This window comes from Lemur catta, chromosome 14, assembly GCF_020740605.2.
Source record: "Lemur catta isolate mLemCat1 chromosome 14, mLemCat1.pri, whole genome shotgun sequence".
Classification (NCBI taxonomy): domain Eukaryota; kingdom Metazoa; phylum Chordata; class Mammalia; order Primates; family Lemuridae; genus Lemur; species Lemur catta.
This window is the reverse complement of record NC_059141.1, coordinates 3,563,385-3,577,948: the sequence shown is the minus strand read 5'-3', so window position 1 is coordinate 3,577,948 and position 14,564 is coordinate 3,563,385. Positions and strand designations below refer to the sequence as shown.

At 53.3% G+C, this 14,564-nt stretch overlaps 1 protein-coding gene and 1 long non-coding RNA gene across 4 annotated transcripts in view; one reads left to right on the top strand and one right to left on the bottom strand.

Moving 5' to 3' along the window:
* Positions 1-14,564, top strand: part of PTPRE (protein tyrosine phosphatase receptor type E) — a 75,987-nt gene that overhangs the window by 34,296 nt on the left and 27,127 nt on the right. For 2 of the 3 annotated variants that reach the window (XM_045569368.1, XM_045569369.1), the window contains exons 2-5: positions 8,313-8,431; positions 12,034-12,133; positions 12,400-12,473; positions 14,148-14,284. In XM_045569368.1, the coding sequence (XP_045425324.1) occupies positions 8,320-8,431; positions 12,034-12,133; positions 12,400-12,473; positions 14,148-14,284 (423 nt within the window). In that variant the 5' untranslated portion in view covers positions 8,313-8,319. Of the gene's footprint in view, positions 1-8,312; positions 8,432-12,033; positions 12,134-12,178; positions 12,320-12,399; positions 12,474-14,147; positions 14,285-14,564 lie in introns of those variants that run through there. The other variant, XM_045569370.1, reaches the window with a different exon arrangement.
* LOC123650457 lies at positions 12,354-14,293 on the bottom strand. The gene is made up of 3 exons (XR_006739344.1): positions 14,222-14,293; positions 13,175-13,483; positions 12,354-12,394 (listed from the first exon to the last, which is right to left on the bottom strand). It is a non-coding gene; the product is annotated as an uncharacterized LOC123650457 (long non-coding RNA).

The window sequence follows — 14,564 nt, the reverse complement described above, 5'->3', positions numbered from 1 at the left end:
GACAGGGCTCAGAAAGGTCGGTTTGTGTTATTAGTGATTATTCCAGAAAATTATCGCATCCTTCCCAGCCTGTGCTTCCTGTGCGAGGGTCCCGGTGATGCTCACTTGTCCGTGTGGGTTCGACCCAAGCACTGTCCCCTCGTGGCCACCTGTGCTGGGCCTGTGGGGGGGGAATGCCCAGCACCCCAGAATTCGGCCCACGCTGGCCAGCGCCCCACGGACCAGCGAAGGGGAGCCCCGAGTGGTAGTGGGAAGGCAGCGCCCACCGTCCGGCATGCTCATCTCCCCCTTTGTAAGTGTCCTGGTGGAAGCTGAGTGACTTCTGCTCTAGGATTCGTCCGCGATGACGGGGTCTGCCTCAGCCTCCTGCCTGCCCAGACACGTGTGGGTCGGCGTCCGTGCACGTTGTGGGAGAGCCTGGGAACGTGGGCAGCGGACTCCTTCTGAAGGGTCTCTCGGCACTGTGTCCGCCTCCCACTCAGGCGAGTTCCTGGTCTTGAAGGACCCCAAAAGCAGGTTGAGATCTCTGACAGGGGAAGATCGATGGTTGGTCTTTCTCTTTGTGCTTTCTGAACGAGCCCGCATAGATGGGAAACTGGTCTGGACCAGAGACGCTGGCCCTGCCCGAGATTCGACCTGGCTGAGAAAGGCCCCCGGGGGCCGCTCGGGGAGCCTGTGTCTCAGGCAGAGACCGGGAGGCTGAGCGGCGCGGCAGGGGGCACCCCTGGGCACTGAGGCCTCCCTCTTCCCCAGAGAAGACCAAAGTCATGGGGACCCCAACTTCAGCTGGGCCTTGGGAGCCTCCAGAGGCAGGAAGCCAAGGACACTGGCAAAGCAAAGCTTTGGGCTTCCAGAGAATGCTGTGCTTCACCAGCCTATGTCAGATTTTGGGTTCACAGAACTTTCTAGAAAGATTAGCCATAGTTTTCAGGCTCAGGGGGAAGTGAGGAGCTGTTCTCACCTTCAGGTGAGATCTGGGTCACCCTGCACCTGCTCCTGCTCGGGTCCTTTCTGTGAGGCCAGGTGGCCTCTCTCCTCACAGGCTCAGGGGCTCCTGGGTCTCACGCAGCCACACCTGGCGTTTGGTGCCCTGAGTGCCTTGTTGAACCCACCGCCCACCGCGGGGCCGTGAGCCCCCTCTGTCTCCCCTTTCTCTGGCTGTCTTTGGAGGCAGAGTGACCTGCACTGCCAGGGAAGATGGGTGGGTCCACAGCACGCCTGGCCCGTGCACCCTCCCTGTGGACATATCTCAGAGGGCCGCTCCCCAGCGCGGGAAGCCCCCCCCCCAGGCCCAGGGGAAGGGGCGGCCCCTCCGCATTCCCGGGAGCCCACAGTCCTCTCTCCTCTGTCATCCGGGCCTCTGAGCGGAGGGACAGAGTGGGTGCCGGCCTCAGAGTTGTCGAGTGCCTTTGGTGGGAAGTGGCAGGAGGACTGTGCCGTTTCCAGTGTTTGCCGCTGTCACTGTCCTTTCTCACCATTACTGCTGCGCCCCGAGGCGGGGTGGATGGGCCGCGTCATGCGGGTCCTGCTGTTGTCCTCTCAAGGTGGTTCGGGCAGTGGTTCTGCCTCGCGTAGGACCTTTCTGATGGGCCCCCAGGGTGGCCCCTGGTAGAGGGTAGAGCACGTGTCTTCTGAGTGAGGCAGGACCAGGCCCTTGAGGAGCCTGAAGCACCTGTGGGGGCGACTCCCCCAGATGAGGGGCGAGCACAGCCACGGGTCAGACCTGAGTGGGGCCGCGTGCCTCAGCTGGCTCAGGTGTGAGCCTGCGGGGCGGCAGAGGGCGGAACAGACTGGGTAAGGTGAGGATCAAGATGTGTTTTGGGGAGAGAAGGAAGAACAAGAGCTGGTGTCAGGATGGGTCTGAGAGACCCCCGGCCCTTCCGTCTGAGTTCTCTCCAGGGACTGGGGCCCTCTGTGGCTGAGACAGGCCCGTTTTCTGCTTGTTGTCCCTGGGTCCTGTCCACTTGCACAGTTGTCCCATATTTTTCACCTTATAGTAATTAAAAGTTAAACTTTTAGTGATAAAATGATATTTACATTAATGAAACCCAGGAAGGGTTGGGTAGACGGCCGCCTTGCTCCTGCCGTGGTCTCACCGTGGGATGGGAAACACATGCAGGGAATGGTCTCTCTTCAGCAGCGACTAAGTCTGAGAGATGACAGCCATAGTCCTCTCTCTTTCCCCTCCCTGTCCTGACGTAACATGGGTGACACTGTCCCTTCCAGGACCACAGGCAGGTTAGAAGAGAAAATGGACATGACGCTGACTCCTTTCCGCCTCCTGCCACGGTGGGAGAAGTCCTTGAGCCTGAGGCTCCGCCTGGCCACGAGCTGTGCCGGCCCCTGAGCTGTGGCCCACGCCGCGGCTGTGAGATGCCGCTGGTCATCAGAGTCCATGGGAAACATGTGAAATGGCAGGTTACGTGTTTTGAGATATCTGCAGGAAATAGAGGCTGAAGAGTTTTCCATAGAACTTAAGAGAACAGTCTGAACTCTCGTCCTACACACGCTGAGGCATTTATTGTACAGTGTGAATCGACAACTCTTTATTTAAATGGTTTTAGTAACACTTTCTGAATATGCATGAAACTTGTGGGTGAGGAATAAACTAAAAAACGCAAAGTAATAAAGTTGATGATAAAGTTAAAATTTGTTATAATTTGCACAACATATTTATCAACATTTACCATCTACCTCAGGGGCCATAATGGCTATCACTGACCACACAGAAGCCAGAAGGAAAAAAAAAGCTGCTAAGGGAACGACAGCATCCGCTCAGTGGCTAGTAGAAGCCTGTGCCTGAGGACATGAGCGGAAGAGGCATTGGGTGCTGCCCGGGAACATGACTTTCCCTCTAGATCAAATGACAATTCGCAGTCAATTTCGCTCACCTTCAATTCAAAACTTCGTTGTGCACTTACAGAAGATGAAGTGAAGGCTGCTAATGCTCCTGATAGTAGAATAACTTCACAAACCATCAGATGATGCCAGTTTTTAGATCAGTGTTATTTTCAGTGATTTTCAAACAGAAAATTAGTTTACTCTAATAGAGGTTTCATTATTTTTTCATGTATGTCCTGAAATCCAAATACAACTTAGAAGTTCCTTCTGCCAAAGGTGAACCCTTGACTTAATTGCTAATGCCATTGGACATGCAATTGATGATAATATTGATGATAAAATTATTTGTGTGAAAATCATGAATACAAGTGTATAAATGATGGTGAAGCTCAGTGTTTGTGGTAAATGTGTTACACTTGTGCTGTATACATCATTTGTAATTGTGTCCAAACAAACTGGGTATGTTACAGTTGAAAGAGAAGCTGTGGATGTCAACATTTATAAATAGTTATAGTAATACATACACAGAGTAACTAAATTGCAAATTCATGGTCATGAGGCTGATGTTGAATTTTCAGAAATACTTCAGCATGGTAGCATGCACTTTCTCTCCACTGCTCACCATCAGTCAGATCTTAGAAATGTTTAGGCATTTGGAGAATTACTTTGTAAATCAACCTAAGTGTTCACAAAGATGGTGAACCTTTCTGCAAACAAGGCCCTAAACGTTGGTTGCATTTAGTTCTAAACTAGCTGTAAATATATCACAGAAGAATACAACAAATAAAGCACCAACACACACACACACACACACACACAAACTCTTGACTTTTGAAACTTTTATAGTTACAATTATTGAAAACAAAGGTTATGAACAAGAAGACATTAAAACTTATTCCTATAAAAGCAAGGAAATAATGAAGTGAATTAAATGATGAAAGCTCACAAAATGCTAATTTGAAAAAATTGCAGGCAATTTTATGAAAAAATTAAAACATTAAGGACATATAAAAATGCATTAAGAGTAAAACATATTATTAACAGATAAAGCTAAGAAAGTGAATGTGTACCGAGAATATTCTGTTTACATTTTCATTTTTATTAATAGATAATCAATACAAAAATGTTTTTAAAATATTGCTAATGGATACAGATGTTAATTTGGTTTTTAGAAAGTTTTTTTTTTAGTTTTTAAAAATAGTTTATTAATAGAATTACTTAATAGGCTCTCAGTTTAGTAAAATCAAATCCGTGGTCAATACGTGTTTTCGAGAAGCATGTAACTCTGTTTCAGTCCCCTCCTTCACTCTCAAAGGGGTCCTGGTTTGGATGAGAAATTATATGCACCCATTCCAGAGACTCTCTTTAAGTGCAGTGGCTTTGAAACCTGAGTGTAACTCCCAAATCGTTATCCCCTGATCACTCGTGAAGGAACCTCATCTGTTTCAGAATCAGGAGCAAAAGAGCTGCAGGTGCTGGCCACGCAGGTGACTGTTTGGCTGCAGAGAGAAAACACTACCCTCTTGGAGCTGCAGGGGGCAGTGTGGTCCAGCCCACCCCTGGACACCCGACCAGCTAGGAAGGGCAGGGTTCCTGGGGGCAGGAGGGGTCCTTGCCCTCAAATGTCCTGAGAGCCCCAGTCATTGGGGTGGCCAGGTGGGGAGGAAGTTGGGGGCTGGGAGTGGGGAGGGGGGCACGAGAGATGACCCTGCCCTCCGGAAGCTAGTCTAGAGCCCCAGCACCCAAATCACCTTCCGCAGCCCCGGGTAATGTGGTCCCAGGAAGGAAGACTGTCTCAGGTCGTTCAATGTCAGAGGCTGGTGGGATCAAGGATAGGGAGAGGAGGGGGCGGGGTGCCCCACTGAACAGGGCTGTGGGGTCCGGGCCGGGGGAGGTGGGGGGCAGGAAAACCCCTCTGCTCCCCGTGGCTTCCACCTGCCTCCCAGTCTCCCACCAGCTCCCTTGCTCTGCCCCTGGTGTGGCAACTTGCTTGGGCTCCTCTCCTGGAGCCCCCTCCCCCGGCAGCCCCCCGGAGCCTCACCCTCACACCGCACCTGCTGACCACCCCTCCCTTCCAACCGAGCCCCAGACTCAACTCCCGTGGGCAATCTCCCCTAGCATGTCCCACTGTCCTCTGAAATTCCACATGTCATCTTCACTCCAAGGACAACAGGACGTTGCTCAGGATTTCGATGAGGGCTGATGAGGTCATTTATCTCAGAACTTCAGGTAGCTTATCATACTTCACAGGAGATCCGTAAATCATAACTTACATTTTTGCTTTACGTTCCAAGTTAAAAACCATCTTTGTCCTCACACTGGAGGCCCCACTCACCCTGTCTCAGCCGATGAATGGGGCCGCCCCCGCTTTACATCCCAAGGTGGAAACCCCAATACCTCTGGCACCCACTTATCACCCACACCCGACTGAGGACCCTGCGTGGAGTCCACCTCTGAAACCCCTCTCACTCCATCCCTCTTCCCAGTCCCCCACCCCAGCTTAGCCCCCTAGCCCATACTCAGACCAGCGCACCCCAATGTTCACGAGCACGGGACCCACCCAGGAATCGTAAGAAGTGGTGGGTCTGGGGGCCTGAGACTCTGCATTCTTCTTGAGCTCCTGGACCACTCTAGGGCAGCAACAGCCTCCCCTGTGCAGAGCTGAGGTCTGGCTTCCTGGGCTCCCTCAAAGCGTTGCTCACAGCCAGGGTTTTCAAACTCCAGTCCATACAAATGATTCACCCTCCAGATGTTCAGATTTCCTACATCTGGCGTTGGGCCCAGGAACGGGCATCTTCCCTTAGCACCCTCCGGCAATTCTAACAGTGTAAGTTGTCGACAGGACCAAGCCTGGCTCCACCACGGCATGCCAGGGCCGTCGCATGCCCCCAGACTGCCCATCCTCACTCATCTCGGCTCCCTCACATGCCAGAGGTGCCGCAGACCGAACTGTGAACTACCAGGGTGACAGGGCCTGCCTGGGCTTCCTTCACGCCTCTGTCCCCTCCGCCTTCTCTTCCAGATGACTCTCTCTGTACTTCATTTCTGGGGAGGGGTCGATGGGCTGCCCTGGTGGAATCGCTGTCCCCCACCCTGTTCCTTGGCGCTGTGGCCCAGCTCTGGAGCGTGGCAGGGGGTGTCGGGGTGGGCAGCCGCCGCCTGTCTCCCCCCTCAGTGGGCGGCTTCAGGGCAGAGACAGACTGCACTCCCTGTGCGTCTGCCAAACAAGGCATCCGACGGAATAAAGGCATCCGATGGAATAAACAGACAAGTTGCTAATCAAGTTGATGGCTGGTTGACTTTTGAGAGGAGTAAAAATAAAATCTGCCTTGTCAAAAATAGCCTATTTTGATCATCTCAGTTCTGGAGATCACACGTATTTCATGCCCTACATACTTAGCATTTGATAGGCTCACGACAGACACCGATTAAATACAAATTCTTAAAATTCTGCATGGCTTTAATTTCTGCTTCAAGCGTTATTTTTGTTCGGGTTTGTGTCTGTGCCTAGCAGGGAGCCTGTGCGAGCTGGAGAGCGAATGGCCAGGGAGGGTAAAAACAGGGCGGTAATTGTGCTCGGTGACAGGACGGGCTTAAATGCTGCAAGGGTTATCGCCCTCTGCTGGTCGCACCAGGAAAGCCACCTGCCTCTCCGAGCAGCGCTTCCGACCTCGGTGCCGAGTAGAAGGAAATGACCTCTGTGTTCTCACGCCCGGCCTCCTAGATCAGTGAGCATTTGGAGGGGAGGATTGTCAGATTAATGCATGAGGTGAGAAAAGATGGTTCAACTAGGAATTCTGCATCTCTGGAGTTGGATTAAACCAATGAATACTGCCCAATTACTCTGTCATTTACTCAAGCGTATTAAAAGTATCCAGGCAGGGTGCAACAGGATCTTAAACTGTGTGGCAGCATACGCAGAGCTGCCTGTGCAGGACAGGACAGAGTCTCCAGGGGTCCTGGGTTCGAATCACGGCCCCTCCACGTCCTGCAACCTGACTTTGGTCCAGTCCCTCTCCCCCCAGGAACCCCCGTTTCTCAGCCCTTGCAGGGATGGTACCACATAGAGGGCCCGGCACACAGTAGGTGCTCACGCAAGGAGAGCTATCTGTGTGTCTAAGCCTCACTTCATACATCTAAAATGTATATTTTGGAAATAAAAACGAGGAAGGAAGTAAAAGTGCTGATTGCCTCTATTATAGCTGTTCTGGGCTAATTGTTATAATGTGCTCGTAACGGTTTCATCTTAATAGTGGCGATTACTGAAAAACAATTAGGATTTCTCACGCTCATTCAGATGCCTTCTCTAATTACAAGCATTAGTGTTCACCGTGCAAGCAGCCCCAGGAATGAATGTTTCTTGGCCTCAGTTCTGAAATGGGGTCCATTCACGTCTCCAAGGGAGGCTTCCTGGAGGAACGTGCTGTCAGTGGGGACAGGGTGCCCCAGGCTGGCCTTGGATGGGGTTCAGCGGATGGGAAGCGGTAGGGGCCCACACCTCCACCAAGTGTCTGCATTGTCACTGGCAAAGCTCTTTGGGCAGGTGCCTGTGCCCACCCTCACCCACCAGTGAACCTCTCCTGAGGGTTTCTGTACCACCAAGGAGTCCCTGTCACGTTTACCGATGACCTAAGATGTTTTGGCAAAGTGGAGCCCCAGGTGGGGGTGGGAGGTAACTACCCGTGGGGTCCACTTTGCAATCTGGGTCTTCCCCAATGAGCCCCCCTCCCCCCCAATAGATGCTCACCTCCGTCCCCAAGTGCCCAACTGGCTCTGTCAAAGATGAGCCAGCTGTGGCCCCTTCTCGGAGGGAGCTGCCTCTGCCTCACCTGAGAGTCCAGACATGCGTGCAGTCAGATGCGAGGCCAGGCGGAAGCTTCTGGAGCCAGAGCAAGAGTGTAGAGGCAGTGGAGAGCAAGAAACTGTCTCTGCTGGGTGATGAGACACCTTCCTGGCCCAGGCGGCTTCTGACCTGGGCTGGAAGAGATGATGTTTCCCAGGCAGGAGACAGAGAGGAGGACGAAGGAACAGATGTGTGAAAAGGGCAGGGTGGCCAGAGAACAGGGTGTGAATGGGAGGGGGGATTAACCAGGGGAGCGGAGGGCAGACGATGAAGGGCCCAGGGTGCCAGGCAGAGTCACCCAGATGTGACTTCTGCTGAGTGTCCTGTGTCTGGGACACTCAGCAGGGGTCTGGGATGCAATCGCCCTGGGTCCAAGTCCCTGCCTGGCCCTCACTAACCATCAGCAGAGCTGGGCCTCTGAGCCACGGTCCCCTCCTCTGAGCGAGTGTGAGTGGTCACAGTGACTGCATCACCCTGGTGTCGAGAGCTTCAGTGAGGTGATCGGGAACACGACAGGCAAAGCTCTTGCTAAGAAGGAAGCCCTGGCATGAAGTCAGCTCTTCCTACCCCCGTCATCGTGCCGAAGGCTGGTGGGCACGTACCTGAGCCTGTCCCTGCCTCTCTGCAGGTCCGACATGGAGCCCTTCTGTCCTCTCCTGCTGGCAGGTGTTAGCTTGCCGCTCGCCAGGGCTCTCAAGGGCAACGAGACCACCACAGCGGAGAGCAACTGGACCTCCACGACCTCAGGTAAGGACCCGCTGCCTCACTCTCACCTGCTCACCTGTCCTGGCTGCACAGCTGATGCCCCAGTTCAAGTGCAGTGGCCGGGGAAGCCACGCATCCCAGAAGAGCTGATGTCACAGTGTGGAGGGGTCAGGCAGGGGACTCCTCCTTGACTGGGATGTGGGCCACCTTTTGTTCTATTCAGGCCTCCCCTGATTGGAGGAGGCCCACCCAGACTGCGAAGGGCAATCTGCTTTGCTCAGGGCGCCAGTTCAAATATTAATTGCATCCAAGACACACCCCGAATAAGGTTTGACCAAATATCTGGGCAACCATGGCCTCCTCAGGTTGGCACATACAACTAAGCATCATACTTGGTCATAGCAAGGCTTAGGGAAGACAAAAATTATTAATATTGGCCTCCCTCCAGGAAACCCTTGTTAGAAAATACTTAGAAGATGGCACCATTCAGGCTGGGTCAAGGATTCAATCCCCACCCAGCTCAAGGGCCCAACATGGTTTTCGAACCCTGAACAAATGTCCCACGCTGGCCCCAAGAGGAGGGAGGAAGTGAAGCTCCCTCGCTGACAAAGCCCCCAGCCAGGAGAGCAGTTGTCAGAGCCCACCCGCCTTTTTCCTCCTCACGTTGAAACTCCAAAGAAATCCAAACTGCAAAAAGGAAGACCAGAAGCTGCCAGCAAATACTAACTGCATTCCCCGTGCTGCCCCTTTGCAAGCCGGCCCTCCAGGTGGGGTCATTGGTGGTGTCCAGGAGCCTGGGACACTCCAGATGTGGGGACCGTGAGTCCCTGCACTTGGCAGAGGGGAGCTGGGCTCTGCGGCTGGTGCCCGGCACCCGCAGGGATGTTCAGTGAAACGGTTCAACCCACAGTCCCGGCTGGTCTTCCCAACGCTAACCGGTTGGCCATTTACACGGCCCTGGCAAGCTGCCGGGAGGCACCTGTTCACATTCAGGAGCCAAAGGCAGAGCATCTGTTTACCCAAAAGTGGGAAGGACCTGCTGGAGCTCCGCGGGCACTCCTGCAGGGGGCGCTGTGGGCACCGTCAGGGTGACGTCCGCCCCACACCTGGGGCTCTTCAGTTTCTCAGAGAACAAGATTATTGGCTCATAATATTGCATGGATGGGAGGGGGTTACTTTCAGGAAGAGGAGACTGTCATATGACCTCAGCACCCAGAGCAGAACCACTTGTGAAAGTCAGCTCAGCACAGCCTCTGCCGGGGCCTCCGGGCTCAGCCGCAGCTGCTGGTCCCACAAGCCGGAGGGAAATGGGTCTCGGGCTGTAGATGCTGCTTTGGCCTAGAATTACGGGGGGGAACCCCACCCTGGGAAGCGCTCTTCAAATGGTCCTCTGATCCCTGAAAGTAGTATGAAGTATCATTTGAGAAGATAACATGTTGCCACAATGTGCCAAAGCAACAGGAAATTGTTTCGTTTGCTCATTGAACACAAAGTATTCAATATTCATCAGGACACAGGAATCGAAGGTAAATATTTACAAATTACATAACAGAGTGTCATTATCCATATTATATAGGAAGAATTCCTAAAAGTTAATATGGGAAAGAACACAATAGGAAAATGGGGAGAGAATATGACCAGGAAATACAAATATCGAATGAATTAGGTTTCACTAATCATTGGAAAATGCTTCACCCTCTAGAAATTAGAGAAATGCAAATTAAAAAGACATTACCATTTTACCTATCAGATTGAACAAAATGGAAAGGATTGCTAATACCCAGGAGAACAGAAATTGGCTCCGTCATGCACTATGGTGAGCATAGACGTTGGAATCTTTGGGGCTGGCAGTTTGGCAATTCTACAGAAACACTGGCGAGATACATAAAGATATATAAATAATCTGCAGAATGTAGGTAATAGTGAAAAGGTTGGAAACAACCTAAATGTCCATCCCATTTGTTCTACCCAAAAATTGTGATTACACAGAATGAGGAAGCTCCCTGGGACGGACGTGGCGCCTCCCCGAGACAGACAGAGGATGAGACGGGCAGGCTGAGGAACGGCCTGATCCTGCCTTTCGTCTGTTTTCTTCATACTTAACGTCGCTATATCAGGACGTGTCTAAAAGTTGGTAGCTCTTCACAATTATAATTAGTATCTTTTTTCCTTTCATAGTGGTTCTTAAAATAACTGTACTTCTTACAATCCACCAAGGCTCAGATGAAATGAGAGAGTAGTATGAATCTATTTATTTGCCAAACCTACATATTTATGAATGTAAATTTATAGGAGAAAATGTCAGGAAAAATACACTGCAAAATTTTAACTATATTTAACTCTTGGAAAGAGAAAGGGTTCCTGAAAATTGAAAATCTTAGGCTTGAGTGTGAGTTGGGACGTTAAACCATTCATTCTGCACACCTACACTTGGGTGAACTGCATCTTTCCAAGGTGGACTTTCTCTGTCTCTGTGGGTTCCTAGGGGAGGGAAGACTTGGAGTGAAGGAGAGAGAGGAGAGGAGGGAAGGACAGGAGGTAGGGACACAGTGAGAATAGCTGTGCTCTGGGGCAGAGACAAGGTGGCCCCTGGAAGACCCGGCTGTTGACGGGAGCTCAGGCACAGGGCACTGGGCGGCCACACTCCAATCAGATTGCCCTTCTCCTGTCTCCTCCCAACTCACAAGCCTAAGATTTTCGGTTTTCAGGGCCAGAGTATATGTAAGCAAACATGCACACATACACACGGTAGCGCAGAGGTCTGTGGTTTGAGGCATACACAGGAGAGGAGCCCTGGGGCTTCCTGGAGGAGGGGGCGTTTGAGGAGTGGGAACAGTTTGGGGGGGGGGCAGTGTGGCAGGCTGGGAGGAGCAGGAACGAAGTCAGACATTGGGAGGGTAGGTGGGGTGTGAGGGTGGCAAGAAGCTGCCTGTGCCCATCGGAATCTGGGCGTATGGGGCGGGGCGGGTCCTGGGAAGCCACAGGCCACAGGCCTGCTCTCTGGAGCAGGGTGTGGGGATGTGGGTCCCTCTCTGGCTGAGGAAGCTCAGCCTGGCAGGTGTGCAGGAGAGAGCTGGAGCGAGGGCGGTGCCTGGTGACACTTGGCCTCTGGCAGGTGGAATGGGGAGCGGGCAGCTCTGGAAGGTTGGTCACAGCATGCCAGGCCGCAAGGCCTCTCCCCGCCCCAGGGCCAGGCAGCTTCTCCAGGCCTTGGGCCGCATCTCACCATGGGCCCTGGAGCTGGGCTGTGCTGAGTCAGGCTCCCCGCACCGTCCAGGGTCCGAGCAGCGAGCACTGGCACCGGCACCTCCACCCTCTTCCACCTCCCTGTGGGAGAGCCAGGAGCCCCGCTCAGGAAGCCGAGCAGCTGGGCCAGCAGGCCACATGCGGGTCTGGGGGACTTGTCCCTGTGGTGCCTTCCCCAGGGGCCTCGGACAAGTCACACCACCCACTCCTCAGTCCCGGTTTCTTTCTCTGTGTCAACGGCAACAACAAAAGCTGTCCCTCTGTTACTTTGTGGGGATGATGGAAGCACTTTGTAAACTCTAAAGTGGGATTCTGGTGGCCAGGAAGAAGGGCTGATGGACGGGGACTGCTTTGCAAACTGTAAAGTGTGTGCCGCCTTGTGTCCTTTCCCCCCACAGGCCCTGGGGACCCGGGCACCGCCCAGCCGCTGTTGGCCTGGCTGCTGCTGCCCCTACTGCTGCTGCTCCTCTTCCTCCTGCTGGCCGCCTACTTCTTCAGGTAGGAGTGTCCCCGGCTGCTGACTTGCCCCGACTGGCTCAGAAGAGGAAATGAGCCTTCTCGAGGCTGCGGGGCGTGGGCCGCGCGGAGAGGGAGGCCGGGCAGCCGGGCGGGGGGACGCGGGTCGGCCGGGCCCTGGCACGGCTCAGCTATGAGCAGCAGAAAGAGCTTCTCCCGGCCCTCCTGGTGGGTATCCCTGTGCCGGGGGCTCTGGGCTCTCTGGAAACCGAGATGTGCTGAAACCTAACGCGTCTTGTGCCCCTAAGGTTCAGGAAGCAGAGGAAAGCCGTGGTCAGCACCAACGACAAGAAGATGCCCAACGGAATCTTAGAAGAGCAAGGTACGGACAACCCTCTCCGGGCTGGGGTTCGGGAGAAAATATGTTCTTTCCTGACAGGCGGAGGGCTGTTTTCTTTCTTTCAGAACACTTAAAGTAAATTTTAAATGCCTTCAGCTTTGCCACCATCACCTCACTTTACCTGGTATTATGCTGTCGTTTATTTATGACTGCAGAATTTCATTATTTCAAAACTTTACTTAAAGGCTTATTTCCTTCCCTCTGGTGTGGAACAGACGTTTGAGACATTGTGTCTGTGGCTTTTTTGGAGACTGTTCACATCCTGTCGTTTTCACAGGGCTGTGACATGTAACGCTTTTCAATGAGCCTTATGAGCTTTCTTAGCTAAGACTGATTCGTAAACTCTTCCACTGCAATTGCACTGCCTCAGGGTCAAGCTCAAAGAAGGGAAATCTCTCTAGTGAAGTATTTGCAGAGGATCAGAGTCTGTTTGGGGCATTTCCAGCGTTTAGATTCGGAGTTCAGTTTCTGACGTGTGAGGGGCTCTCACACACAGAGATGGCAGAGGAAGGTGTGTCGGGCAGAGGCTTTAAGAAAAATGGTTCACCCCGAGACTACAGCTGCTGTAGTCAGCTCCTACCTCACCGTGCTGCGGTTTGGGGGAACACATGTGCCGCCAGACTTCAAATAGAATGTTAAAACTGACCCTGCGTTCATAAAGAGAATATCAGCAAAATACCTACCCGAGACGCAGCTTTATTGTGCTTGGGGGACCCGTGGCCCTAGTTAGAGGCAGCGTGTCCCCAGGTGCCACCTTCCTGCCCTCCTCCTACCCTGCACGTTGCCACAGCGGGATGCGAGGGAAGAGGGTGCGGCTGGCCGGCAGCTGAGAGGCCCAGGGCACTCATTCTCCTCCCGTCTGTCATCGGAGCCAGCCTTGGGCAAAGCTTTTGGCTGGGCTTCAGGACGGCTGCGCTCTGCAGGTGGGAACAGGCTCTTCTGCAGGTATGACAGCCAAGTTATCACGTTCACCTCGTCAGAACCAGCTCATTCTGCAGGAAGAGAAGCACATGCCCGTGACTTCTCCTCTTGCCTCTCATCTGAGCTGGTGGAGCAACCAGTCCAAGCTCTCCCTTGAAGCCTGTCCTCCTCCTCAATGCCTCTTGTCCCCTTCCCCAAACAAGGATGGTTTCTCTTATTTCCCTTGGAGTTTATTGAGTTTGGAGAACCAGGACTGATTATTACAAAGAAGAGAAGGCTGCCAGGGCCTCCTATCCTAACCGATTTCCAGCCTGCTCTGAGCTCGCACCCAGAAACTATAATTAGGCTTCTCTGTTTCCAAACCTGGAAACCTGAGCTGGAACATGGAGCCGCCTCCAGTCCTTCGTGGAAGGAGCAGGAGCCGAGGGAAGGAGAGGTGGGAAGGAGGGTGGCTGGATGAGTGGTCTGGGGAGGGGACAGGCTGTCCACGAGGGGGGGACCAGGTAGTGCTGGACAGAGGGACGCCCCCCACTCACAGATGACATGGACACATCACAGCAGGCAGACGCTGGGATTTAGCGGCTCAGGCCAGGCTTATCGGTGGCTCCGAGATTCGAGACGGCTGTCCCTGCCTGCCCCCTTGCCATTTCCTCAGGATTGGCAGTCAGTTTGGGTACTGAGTCCCCCGCCCAGGAATGTGGCTAAATGGCCCCCGTGTTTCTTTCGACCCCACAGAGCAGCAAAGGGTGATGCTGCTGAGCAGGTCCCCCTCCGGGCCCAAGAAGTACTTCCCCATCCCCGTGGGGCACCTGGAGGAGGAGATCCGCGTCCGCTCGGCCGACGACTGCAAGCAGTTCCGGGAGGAGTTCAACGTAAGTGTGGCGAGGTCGCCTCTGTTTTCGTGCCTCATGGTAGAGACCCAGGAAATACAGCGTCACAGGTGGGAGGGGTCATCCCAGAGACTCGGAACCCTTTGTCAACGGTGACGCTGGCCCACAACCTGCTCTCTCGTTCGACGCTCCTTCAAGGACACGTATTCCTCGTTTGTAAGATGAGACAGTTGAGGTTTGTGAAGGCTCCTTCCAGCTCAGACACTGAGTGTCGAGTGAGTTCTAATGTCAACTGTGACTGTTACCTCGATAACGTGTAGGG